The sequence below is a fragment of the Orycteropus afer genome, unplaced genomic scaffold, assembly GCF_000298275.1.
Source record: "Orycteropus afer afer isolate SDZICR_OR568_19922 unplaced genomic scaffold, OryAfe1.0 scaffold00058, whole genome shotgun sequence".
NCBI classification, from domain to species: domain Eukaryota; kingdom Metazoa; phylum Chordata; class Mammalia; order Tubulidentata; family Orycteropodidae; genus Orycteropus; species Orycteropus afer.
In genome coordinates this window covers 2,449,552-2,462,871 of record NW_006921645.1, presented here as the reverse complement: position 1 = coordinate 2,462,871, position 13,320 = coordinate 2,449,552, and the positions used below count along the sequence as shown (strand labels likewise).

General features: G+C 41.3%; 1 protein-coding gene across 1 annotated transcript in view; it reads left to right on the top strand.

Annotated features, from left to right (window-relative positions):
• The first annotated feature begins 382 nt into the window (after positions 1–382).
• The window catches only part of MATN3 (matrilin 3), a 41,164-nt gene continuing 28,226 nt past the window's right edge, over positions 383–13,320 (top strand). The window contains exons 1-5 of the mRNA XM_007939285.1: positions 383–611; positions 5,972–6,538; positions 9,031–9,156; positions 10,099–10,224; positions 12,035–12,160. Coding sequence (XP_007937476.1) covers positions 383–611; positions 5,972–6,538; positions 9,031–9,156; positions 10,099–10,224; positions 12,035–12,160 — 1,174 coding nt within the window. The remainder of the gene's footprint in view (positions 612–5,971; positions 6,539–9,030; positions 9,157–10,098; positions 10,225–12,034; positions 12,161–13,320) is intronic.

The following is a 13,320-nucleotide window of genomic DNA, read 5'->3' as shown; positions in this document are numbered from 1 at the left end:
GGCTGGGTCACCAGTCTTCCACTTTAGCCCACCCAGACAAGGCGTCTTGTGGCTCAGGGCAAGGGGAGGGCTGGTGACCACCGCGGGCCGGAGCTCGGGCCGCTGCGCAGCTGGCCGGCTCTCCCCAGACATTCCGTTTCTGCCACTGGAATCCGCGGACAGAGCTCCTTGTTGGCCTTGGGCGGGGTTCCCTGGGCTGAGCCTGGTAGTGATCACCCCGCCCCGACTCCTGCCCTCGAGTCCCTCTGTGGGGCGGGGCGGGGCCTAGGACCGCGGCACCTTTAAATGGACCGCCTCTGCACTGGGCACAGCTCCCTGACTGACTGAACGATTGACCCACGACCCGACGGATAGACACACAGGCAGGACCGCCGAGCCCATCATGCCGTTCCTAGTTCACCACTTTCCGGGACTACTTCTGCTGCTCTTAGCCCTGCTGCTGCTGCCGCCCCCCACAGCCTCCAGCTCCCTGGCCCGCCGTGCTCCCGCGGCCCTTCCTGGGTTCCGAAGGCTGGGGACTCGCGTCCCAGCGGGCAGCCCTGGGCGCCGCCCTGCTCCCACCGGCGCGCCTTACTCGGGAGCTAGTGAGCCCGGCGAGGCCCGCAGCGCAGGTACAGCTGTGGGGCGGGCAAAAAGAGGAGGGATCGGAAGGAGGCAACATGGAGGGAATCCCAGCATGAGAAAGGGAGGGAGATCTGGGCTGAGGCTGGGCTGGGCAGGAGGATCTGGGCATCCAACAAGGAGGAAGACCCTAGATCATCCACCAAGGATTCGTCACAGCTTAGTCTGAGCTAGATGGTGGTGCGAGAAAGAATCCTGTGGGGAAACTGAGCTCCAAAGAAGGAAAGAGAGATGCCCAAGATCACTAAAGTGTCAGGGCTAGAATTGGGCTCTTTCCAACTTCAAACTCTAGCAACTTCTCCCTGAGATTCGGGCAGGGAGAATAGGTCAGTTGTGGGAACAATGGCCTACCTCCAGCTCGACCCAGATTAACAAACCCTTCCTGAGACTATTCTTTTAGTTTTCTTGAAATTCCACCATCTATATTCCCCCAGATCAATGTATTCTTCCTCCCCTCCTCACAGGGATCTAGCGGCCCTCCAGTAAAGAGTTCAGATTGGAAGGAAGGGTGGGAGGTGGGAGCCTGTGAAGGAACTTTGAGGAGCACTGGATACACAGGGCCTGTCTTGTCACCATCCTTGTCTTAATCCTCTTCTCTTGTCCCTGCAAGACGTTCTGCTTGAACTGACTGGGTATCTCATCTAACCTGAGCTCTTGTAGATCCTCAAAGACTCAAATTTGGGTCTTTGGCAAACAATTCCACATTTTGCTCAGTGACTCCTGAGGCAGAGAAAAACTCCTTGAGCAGCAGAGCTGAAAGGTCATCTGAGCCACCCCAACAGCATGCATAGGTAAAAAAGGAGACTTATCAAAGTGAAAAACCTACTGCCATGGAGTCAATTCTGACTCATTGCAGCCCTATAGGAAAGAGTAGAAATGCTTGGTAGGGTTTCCAAGGCCTTACATCTTTATGGAAGCAGACTGCCTCATCTTTTCCAATGTAGCAGGAGCAGCTGGTGGGTTCAAAACCCCAACCTTTTTGTGGTCAGCTGCATGCTTTTAAGCACCGAGCCACCAAAATGAAGGGCCCAACAAATTAGTGTCAGAGCCCAGAGTAAAACAGAGCTCTGAAATCCCAAGAAAGGGCTTTTTTTTTTTTTTTTTTTTCAACTTTCCCAAATTACCAAGCTCTTAATATATAGTTTATTTACATTTTTCATTAGCAAAAGTCCAGCTTCAGTTTGCTAATGATACCCTACATCAAATCATCTTCTGGGTTTCCAGTGTCATCTGTCCAGAGATGCTTCATGCCTCAGGCTGATTTACATTTTCTATCACCTCCTGCCCCTTCCTGGATAATGTGGAAGGAGCTCTTTTCCACACTAGCCCAGTGTACTTGATTTGATATGGCAACAGCCTTTCCACTGAGGTTGGGAATTACCAGGTCCACAAGGATTTACATCAGGAATAGGGCAGAAAGAGGGACATAGACTTTGTTCTGGAAGTTAACATTACCTCTGGTCCTTGGGAAATGGAACTTGGAGAGGGAGGAGGGATTCTGCATTAATTCATTGGCCATGTTTATGGCTTCCCATAAACTGCACCGGTTCTGCATTCCCTGTGATCCAAACCTGATCTGGAAAGAGAATTCTTTAATAAACACCACTTCAGCCTTTTCCAAATTCTCTCCTTTTAGCCACCAGAAATTGCTAAACTTTATTATGGGATTTTATTTCTAGCAGGAGTATCAGGAGTTGGCAATATTGTGAATATGAAAACATTTAGGAAATTCAGATTCTCACTTTCTTTGCTCCTGAGAATTAATTTGCTGCTCTCTAATAAATGGGAGTAAAGGTAAAAAATAAAAATAAAAAATTAATGACGAGTGCCAAAGGGATACAAATCAGGTAGGAGATCATCACAGGATTTCCTACTACCCCAGCCAAGCTTCTGTATTAGTAACCTATTGCTGCTGTAACAAATCACTTAAAAATTAGTGGCTGAAAACAACACATGCTAATGACAGAGGTCTCATTGTGCTGAAATCAACATGTCAGCAGGGTCATGTTCCTTTTTGGAGGCTGTAGGGGAGAATGCTCTTTCAAGCTATGGGGTAGTTCTGCTCTGTCTTATAGGGTCACTATGAGTCAGAATTGACTCAGTAGCAGTGGATTTTTTTTTGGTTTTTAGAGGCTGCCAACATTCCTTGGCTATTGGCCTTCCTCCTCCATCTTCAAAGTCCACAAAGGCTGGTGGGTCCTTCTCATATCTCATCACTCAGCCCTCCTCTTCTGCTCCCCCATTCCAGTTTGCAATAATGTTGAACCCATTCAAATAATCCAGGATATCTCCCCATCTCAAAGTCTTGAATCACACTTTCCAAGTCTCTTTTGTGGTGCAAAGTAATATATACACAGGCTCTAGGATGTCACCATCTTTGGGGGCTATCATTCTATCTACCAAGGAGCTGTGGTGTCATGCTGCCTAAGGCATTTGACTGCTAACCAGATGTTTGGTAGTTCAAACTCACCAGCTGCTCTGTGGAAGGAAGATGGGGCAATCTACTTCTGTAAAGATTTACCATCTCAGAAACCCAAAGTGGGTCACCATGAGTGGGAATTGACCTAATGGCAGTGAGTTTGGTTTTATTCTATCTACCGTATTCCCTGTAAGTACCCCCCTCTTAGAGAATTCAGTGTGAAAAAAAAGGGAAGAATGAAGAAATCATCCATGTTTATTTATTTTTTTAAAATTTTAATTGTGATTTGGGTGAAAGTTTACAGAGCAAAATGCATCTTCCATACAGCAGTTTACATACACTTTGTCTCATGACATTGACTGCAATCTCTCACAATGCAACAGCTCTCCTCCCACTTCCTCCCCATAGCCACCTCTTCTCTGTGTACATGTTTAATTTTTAAGAATGTAATTATGATATTTTAAGGACACTGTTCGGGTATATGTGAAAGCATTGTCAATTATAGGGTTCATATCATCATGAATTTATCCATTTACTCCAGTTATGCAAAAATACCTAAATCCATCTCCAGGAAGAATTTTTGGCATAGTTCTTCCTCCTGCTTTCTGATCCATGGTAATATCAAAGGACGAAGTAAAATATTGTAGTTGTTTTTAAAAATACTTTTGACTCCTTTTGACTTAATACATGATATCCAGTTTATGTCAGGGTGGTGGCTCAAAGTCAACAAGCAGGATGTTTACTAGGTACATGAGACAATACGTTATTTTTTGGTGGAAAATGTTGCCTCAGAGAAGGCAACTGTGGTGTAGTGGAAAGCTCTCTAGTTTGGGACTCAGGAAACCAGAAGTCCAATCCATATTCTACTACTTTCTACCTATTACATCTCCCTGAACCTTAAGTTTCTCACCTTTAAAATGGGCATAAAATCAACCTCTGCACCTCCAGCTTCACAGGTTAGTAGAATTGGTGCCCTATGATCCCTAAAATGTCATTTGAAATAGGATACATTTAGTTTCTTACTTGAATACTTGAAGGCAGCAGGACAAAGAGGAGAATTTTGAGCTTTTAAAAGAAAATATATAGAGAGATAATCCTTTCTATGACAGGGATTTTTCCTGTCATAAACTGTTTAGCGTAGGAGTTTCTTTTGAATCTATATATTCCCCACCCAACTATACACTGAGTAAATTGTCTTTTTAGAGTAACACCAACTTCCTGCCCACTATTAGAATTTAGCCATAACTGACACTTCATCATTTAAGGACCTCATTTGCATTTAAGGTTTTTTTTTTTTTTTTTTTTGTGTGTGTGTTGGGAGGTAAGGGGGGATGGTTTGAAAAATAAGCCTAATAACTAACTGGGTTCTCTCTTAGTCAGTCCTAACTTTCAAACTTGATTTTGGTGGCTAGGAGAGGGGGTAAGCAGAATGGAGTTGGATGAAACAGGGTAAGAAAGAATAGATGAAAACTAAAATGTATTATGCTATAACAATGTGCTACAATCCCTGTAACTTTGTGTAGGAAAGATTTAAATACCTTGAGTGCCTTGAGGGCAGGCAATCCTTATTGTTTGCTTTGTAGTTCGAGGACTTACACAGGGTTAAACCAGTAAACCAGCTGCTGTAGAGTTGATTGAGACTCATGGTACCCCATGTGTGTCAGAGTAAAACCATGCTCCATAGGGTTTTCAAAGTCTGATTTTGTGGGGAGTAGATCACCAGACTTTTCTTCCAAGGCACCCCTGGATGAACACGAGCCTCAAACCTTTTGGGTTTTGTACCACCTAAGGACTCCTAATATACGTTAGGCCCTCCAAATGGGGGCATTGGTGATTCAGTGGTGGAATTCTTGCCTTCCATGCAGGGGACCTGTTTTTATTCCTGAGTGTACCTCATATATATGGCCACCACCTGTCTGCCAGTGGTGGTTTGCATGTTGCTGTGATTCTTAACAAGTTTCAGTGGAACTTCCAGACCAGGAAGAAAAGCCTGGCAGATTACTCCTGAAAATTCAGCCAGTGAAAACTCTGTGGATCACAGTGGTCTGATCTGTAGCTGATCATGGAGATGGTGCAGGACGGGGCAGCATTTTGTTCTGATGTGCATTGGGTTGCCACGAGTGGGGGCTGACCCAAAGGCAGTTAAAAACAGCAACAAACCCTTGAAAAATATTTGGTGAGTGAAGAAAAGAAAGAGAGATGACCAAGAGAGTTTGATGGGGCATAGATATCAGGTTACACTCTCTGCTTTTGTGAACAAGACTGACTTACAGAGTTGGAAGTGGAATAAACATCTGTCAGATCAAGCTGTGCATCCCTCTCTCCCAAGAACCTAGCTCAGGGCTAGTTGGGTCCAGAAGTTCATGAAACATGAAAGGATGACAAGATGGAGGGAACATAAAGGCTATTCTGGAGTAGTTTTCACTCCCTTTGAAGGGCAGTAAAAGAAGGAAGTTGCTAGAAGAGCATCAGAGTGCCTTGCTTCAAACTCTGCCTGAGGGGCCTGAGAAGACCTGGGCAGGGTGGTCTGAAGTGAGATTGGTCCTCGGAGTCCAGTGCCTCTTATACTATTCAGGCACATTTTGTCACATTGCCCCAGATGGCCAAGCTGTCCAAGACAGATCCGGAATACATTCATTCTTATAGGAATCAAGAGGAACCTTGGAAGCCAAACCTTAAAAGAATGATAAGGTTTTTAGTGAAATTTCAGGGTTCAGCCAGCCCATAAGGAAAGTATTTTCTGGAAATTTCATACCTCTATTTGAATTCTTGCCAGGGAATTCTGAAAGCTTTAGTACTTTCAATACTCTAAGGAGGATGATCTTAGGGACAATGTCAGGCAGTGGGTTGCTGAGGTTAGACGATTGTTTTGTTTCTGCTGTGATCTGATCATTGCTTAGTCTTTTCTGCTCCCCACACTTTTCTTTGCAGGTGTTTGCAAGAGCAGGCCCTTGGACTTGGTGTTTATTATCGATAGTTCTCGTAGTGTCCGGCCACTGGAATTCACCAAAGTGAAAACTTTCGTTTCCAAAATAATTGACACTCTGGACATTGGGGAAGCAGACACGCGGGTGGCATTGGTGAACTATGCTAGCACTGTGAAGATTGAGTTCAATCTCCAGACATACTCAGATAAGCAGTCCCTGAAACAGGCCGTGGCTCGAATCACACCTTTATCAACAGGCACCATGTCGGGCCTGGCCATCCAGACAGCAATGGATGAAGCCTTCACAGTGGAGGCAGGAGCTCAGGGGTCCCCTTCCAACATCCCTAAAGTGGCCATCATTGTGACAGATGGGAGGCCCCAGGACCAAGTAAATGAGGTGGCAGCTCGGGCTCGGGCATCTGGTATTGAGCTCTATGCTGTGGGAGTGGACCGGGCAGATGTGGAGTCCCTTAAGATGATTGCCAGTGAACCCCTAAGTGATCATGTTTTTTATGTGGAGACCTATGGGGTCATTGAGAAACTTTCCTCGAGATTCCAGGAAACTTTTTGTGGTAAGTCTGTGCTTTCAACAAGAAAGGATGTTATAGTCAGACATTGTGTATCCATAGAAAAAGAGATCTATTTATTAATTTATTTTGTTTTGGTGGGAATTTTATGGAAAAGTTAAAAAATAAGCAGTGTTTATTTTTTTTTGTGTGTGTTTTTACCAACTTAAACACATTTTGTTGGCTTAGGAATATAAAGTTGCATTATATATAACTTGGTTTGCTCATAAAAGCTTCATGTTTGCATTAGAGACATGTAAGTCTAGAAATATCCAGGATAAATGCTCCTGCTGTTCCCTAACAAGGTTAGAGAAAACACACACACACACACACACACACACACACACACACACACATACTCAAGACACCTCTCTTTTCCCCCTGCTCTACCACTACATTTTTTTCCAGATTTTTTTTCTTTAGCTTTACCATCTCTAGATTCGACAGAACTCTGCTTGTTCTCTTACAGAAAACAGAGAATGATGACTGCCCATGAAGAGTCATCTTGTCCATATTCCAGTGTAACTGTCAGTATGCAAACACATTTAATGCATAATCTTTTTTTCAGACTCTGTTCTTTCTCTGACTATCCTCTGGGGAGGGACAGAATTAGGGACTAGGGAGTTGGGGTTTCAGCTCACTTGAGAGAAAGCAAAAAAAGATATTAAAAAAATAATTTTGTTACTCTCTTATTTCTTCCTTTAGGATGGAATTTGAATGTGCACATGTTAATTAATTTTTACCATTAACTAGCCAATTTATTAATATTAACCCATTCAAGTCTAGGATTTATTTTTAGTCGCTCTCTAAAATTATGAATTTTTGGAATGCATACTTTCTTTTTATCATTTCTAGCTCAGGTGAATTTTACACTTGATTTTAGCCAAAGATAAAATAATCCCTTCTTGTCATCAAGACTGAGGGTGAGGGATGAAACAAACAAGTGAACAAATAATTAAAATTGTGAATTTCAAGGAGACTTTGCATCTAAATTAATGCGAAACCTAGCAATCACTGGTTTGTCAGGAAATGGAATATGAAGTCTTGGCCTCAGGCAAAGCCTGGTCTCATCTTACCCAGACCTGCCCCTGGATCCCCCTTGTCTTTCCTGTCTCAGCACGCTGGACCTTCATAAGCCTTCTTTGGTTTGGTGGCATCTAATTGGAATTCATTGGCTTCCTCAAAAGAAAATGGCTTTCTTTCTCCCAGGAAAGCTCCCTGGCTTGTGAGTGAGAGCTTTTCCATCAAGATGCTGTTCTGCAGCAAAACTGGGTCAAAGTTAGCACCTGGGGTTGGGCCTGAAGGCCATCAAGTAACAAGTGGTGAGTGGCAATCTTTTCCTTCAGCAACAAAAGGTCTGCTTGTTCTGGGGGAAAAGTGTTCTCTGTATGGAAAAAATACTGAGGGGCAGCTTGTTGTAGTCAACAGGTTGGAAAGATCATTCCATGAAAAAGCCCTTCTTGGGAAAATATTAGCCTTGTTCTATGGCCAAGGGCAATGGGGGCTGAGTTACCTGCTATGAAAGTGCCAGCCTCCTCCAACAGGCCTCCCTGGTTTCTCAGAAATGACTAAATTAATTGATTCATTTTTCAAAACAAGTCACTAAAAAAAAAAAAAAAAAAAAAAAATCCAATGAGGTATAATTGGGTCTAGGAGTGAAAACATGGAGATACAGTTTAGCTAATGTAACCTCATTACATTTTTTGTTCTCTTGTCCTTTTATTTTTACTTGTGTTTAGTTTATGAGTTCATTCTCCTTGGGGACATTAGACTCAGTAGTTGCATATGTATATATTTGGATTGAAGAACCTATGCTGTGTATCTATAAGGCATTACCCTCCAACAGTTGGATGTATCACTATTCAACTATGAGTAAGGGTCAGGCTCAGAGGAATGCCTGTGTGTTAATTCTGCTTAAACGCAGACCAGATTCTTACTGCAGTGGGACAACTAGCTCCTAGAGCTTCAGGAAGTATACTATTTTCATCTCTTGTGGTTGGGAATCAAAAATAATTTTCATTGGCTGTCTGACCCATGGGAGCTCTGGTAGCATAGTGCCTAAGGCATTTAGACTGCTAAGCAGAAGCCTGGCGGTTCAAACCCACCAGCCACCCTTCGGAAGGAAGACCGGGCAATCTACTTCCCTAGAGATACCACCTTGGAAACCCAAGAAGGGGTTGCTATGAGTCAGAATCTACTGAACGACAGTGATTTTTTTTTTTTTGCCTGACCCATATCAGTATTTGGATTCAGCTCCAAATTTAAAATTCCCTTTATCCTTTGAGAAGGTCTGCAACGTGATTTGCAACTTTAAGTTAGTAACATTTCTAGTTTGAATGATATTTCTCATAAGCTGGATGCATAAAACAAATAGCCAATTTTTATAGTGAACTAAAGATAGAATTGGAAAAGAACCTGGAAAGAATGTGTTTTTTTGGTCTTTATCTGAAATGTTTCTTATGTGTTAATACTGACTGCTCTAAACTTCCTTTGCACAGCTATGGATGCATGTATGCTTGGTACACACCAGTGCCAGCATGTATGTATCAGTGATGGGAAAGGCAATCACCACTGTGAGTGTAGCCAAGGATATACCTTGAATGCTGATAAAAAAACGTGTTCAGGTGAGGCCTTGCTTAGGGGATGGTGGTTGAATAGAAGTTATTTGGGAGATGTATTCTCCAGGTTTTGCACTGGGTTTATGCTTGCCTCTCAACCCCCCACCCCCACCCCCTGTTTTTTAGTGGTTTTTTGCTTATTGCTATGATACTAAACAGATTTCAGTGGAGCTTCCAGACTAAGACTAGGAAGAAAGGACAGTGATAGTCTGTTTTGTCTGAGATATTTTGGCTTTGTTGTACTTATACTTAATCGGTGATTGTACATTGGGGTGCCCCACCCCAGTTTTTTTTTTTTTTTTTTAACCTAACTTCTTTTGGCTGGTTTATTGTTGTTCCTCAACAATTTTTCTGGAAAAGGAATATGGGGAGAAAAGTGAGATAATGCATAGCTCAATCTGTTATGCTGCTTATTATTCCTAGTCTTAAGGAAAAGGATTAGTAGGGAAGAGGCCCTTTTGAGGATTTGAAATTTGATCTGAATTGTATTTAATTAGCTACAAGCTATCCCTTCCTCTTTCTTACCATAGATGCTCACAGAATCTAGAAGTCGAATAAAATTTGAAAGGTCTTCATTTATTTATATTTAGTATGTGAATATTCATACAAAGTCAATGAGAATTAGGTCCATTTTTTCAAATTCAAGAAAAAAAAATTGAGGGGAAGAACATTTAGAGATCACTGAATCCAATGCATTTACTTCATAGATAATGATATTGAGACCCAAAGAGAGGGCAAGTCTTACCCATGTAACTGGACCTGTTAGTGAAAGAACCAAGACTAGGTATCTAGTTGCCAGCTCCTAGTCCAGTCCTCTCTGTTTTGTGCTCTACTGCTCCACAAGTCATTAGCAGTGTTTGTATGTGTGTGAGTGAGTGTGTAAGCAGTGAGGCCAGTAATTACCCTGTTCTCCATGTGCTCATATATTACCGAATCATCTTTTGGTAGCTATTGACAAGTGTGCTCTTAACAATCATGGATGTGAACATATCTGTGTGAATGACAGAACTGGCTATTATCACTGTGAGTGCTACGAAGGTTATATTTTGAATGAAGACAGAAAATCTTGTTCAGGTAAGTGAGGAGGAATCTTTACTATTGCTCCTATCTATCTACCTGCCTATCCAGTGTGGATGGGCAGGTCACATTGGGAAACTTGGTCTGTTTTCCTCTTTTGCCACCCTTAGGCTTCTTCCATTTCTAAGTCTTAGTAGACAAGGTACAAATGGTGGCATGTATGTATCATGGCTCAAATGTGTCAATGTGTCATTCATTTCCTTCGTAGTATCCAGCCCTAAAAGTCCTTCTCAAATGCTAAGAACAATTTAGAAAGTTAAAACCAAATAACACCCCACAGGTAGTTATTACTTTCAAAGGAAAAATCAGTAACTTTATAGTGGAGAAATCTGACAGACACCACCTTAATCAAAGTTAACATAGTGACATCATGTATCTACTAACACGATGTACTGAGGATAAAACAGCACTTGACAGACCAAGTTAAATGATGTGATGGAAAAAAACACAAAAAGCATAACCTGAATTGAATCATGAGGAAACATCAGACAAACTCAAATTGAGACACACTACAAAATAATTTTCCAGTACATTTAAAAAAAAAAAAAATTAAGGAAATATCTTTCCTAATTTGAAGGAGACTAAGGAAACATGACAACTTAATGCAATGTGTGATTCTAGTTTGGATCATGGACCAGAAAATGCACAATTGTGGAATAAATGGCAAAATTGGAATAAGGAAGGCCTATAGAATAGTTAGTCATGTTATATCATTGTTAATTTTTGGTTCTGATATTTTATGCTATGGTTAGGTAAGATTTGGGGAGTTTGGGGAAACTGGGTAAAGCACAAGAAGTTACTGTATTATTTTTGCATCTTTTTCATAAGTCTGAAATTATTTCAAAATGAAAAGTTTAAAAATTAAAAAAAAAAAAGTTTTAAAAAATGTCATATCCATACGGAGGAAAGTGCACTGAGTGAACATTTAGGCCTTGAGTTCTAATGCTAATTCTGAGTCAGTTTCTCCTTTGGACTTATTTCCTTCATTTATAATAGGAAAGGATTGAATTATAATTTCTTCAAACTCTATGTTTTTCTGAATCTAGTGTAATTAGTAACACAACTGTTGACGTCCTGATTTGGGATAAATACAATGAACTTAAAAGGAATTTTTTTTTAAGTACTTATGAGATGTTGTTGTTGTAGTTATGTGCCGTCGAGTCGGACCCAACTCATAGCGACCCCTCCTTGGGTTGCTGAGGCAGTATCACTACAGAAGTAGATTGCCCAAACCTTCCTTCCGAGCAGTGGCTGGTGGGTTTGAACCGCTAGCCTTCTGGTTAGCAGTCAAGTGCCTTAGGCACTATGCTACCAGAGCTCCTCACTTATGAGATAGTTATATCATAAAAATTCCACACTGATGATTTTCAGAAGGAGTTAGAGAAAACAACAGAATAAGTATTGCATGTGTAGAATTTTGTTTAACTTAGCTAACTTCTGTTGTTGTTAGCTGCCATCGCCTTGATTCTGCCTCATGATGACCCCATATGTGAAAAGTGGAACTGGTTCATAAGGTGTTCAAGGCTGTAACCTTTCGGAAGCAGATTGCCAGGCCTGTTTTCAGATGTGCTTGTGGATGGGTTTGAATCATCAACGTTTTGGTTAGCAGCTAAGTGCTTAATATTTGTGCCACTCAGAAAGCTCTAGCTGACCTGTAGTGAGAGCAAATTGTACTGATGGATTTGAATCATTTCAAGTAGGTATTCCTCCTATATATTTCTAGTGGCATATTAAAAGATATCTATAGGTGAGTAATAAAACACTTTTCCATTTTTTATTTGTTTTCTCCTGGACTTTTGTGTGATAGCTCAAGATAAATGTGCTTTTGGTACACATGGGTGTCAGCACATTTGTGTGAGTGACAGAGCTGGGTCCCATCACTGTGAATGCTATGAGGGCTACACTCTGAATGAAGACAAAAAAACATGTTCAGGTAAGGTCCAGTCAACAAATTCTTTTATACTTGGCTTTTTCTATTGCAGTGAAACCAACTCTCAATTCACCAAAAAAGAGAGGTTCTTAAAGGTAATTTAAAGACTCAGGTTCAGGCATTCTACTATGCTTACAGGTTAAACCATACATTGCACAGAAACCAGTGAACTAATTAGATTTTACAAAAGTTGATCCTTCCAGAAAGTTAATGGAAATGCATAGGGAGCTGGGGATGCAAAAAGCTAATTGAGTGTAGGGTCCTTATCCAAGAAAATTTTATAGCTCTGTACACTGGGGACTTTTAAAGCAAATAGGAAACTTCCCAGAAGTCAATTGGACAGTAACTATTTGGTGTGATAGGCTGAACTGATCTTTTTCCAGTTAAAACTTGGCCTGGAACTTTTCTGTAATGTTAATCTTAAAGCTGAACTGTTTTAGTAAAGGGGGCTTTGTCAGTGACTAAATTGGACCCACACATATCTTCCAGTAAGTTTGAAGCAAGTTGTTCCTTGACAGTTTCTAGATGATCAGTCGTCAGTGAATCTGAGCCTTATGAAGGACTTGGCTAATGAGCCCACACCAGCACTGCTGATCCTCATTAATTTGATTTAAACTCACTGGCAGAACAGGGTAGCATTTATAATGAAAAACACTTCTAAGAGATATTTCTAACTTTCAAAGTGGTGTTTTGTTTTGGCTTCTTCAATATGTTTCAGATTTATGTATATTTTTATCTCCCTTGAGGAACTATGTGAGTTTTTTCAAGAAACATTAAAGGAAATGGCATATCATCAATTCTCTTTTATGTAAAATGAAATCAATAAAAGAGTACTGAGCACCTATTTCATTCTCAGGACCATGGTAAGCAGTGTGGGGATATAAAGTAGCATATGTTTCTGCCTTGAAGCAAACTTATAGCCTGGATGGAAAGAGTACCAATACCTCAAGAAAGCAGAGAATGAGTAGCCAATGAGAGGGACTGACAGAACTCAGAAACCATGCAAGTGAGAAGGCAATGGGATGGTATATATAAAACCCTGAAAGAGAAAAAATTTTCAACCAAGAATTATATATCTGGCAAAATTGTCCCTCAAATATAATGGTGAAATTAGGAGATTTCCAGATAAGCAGAAACTAAGGGAATTTGTTAAAACCAGACCA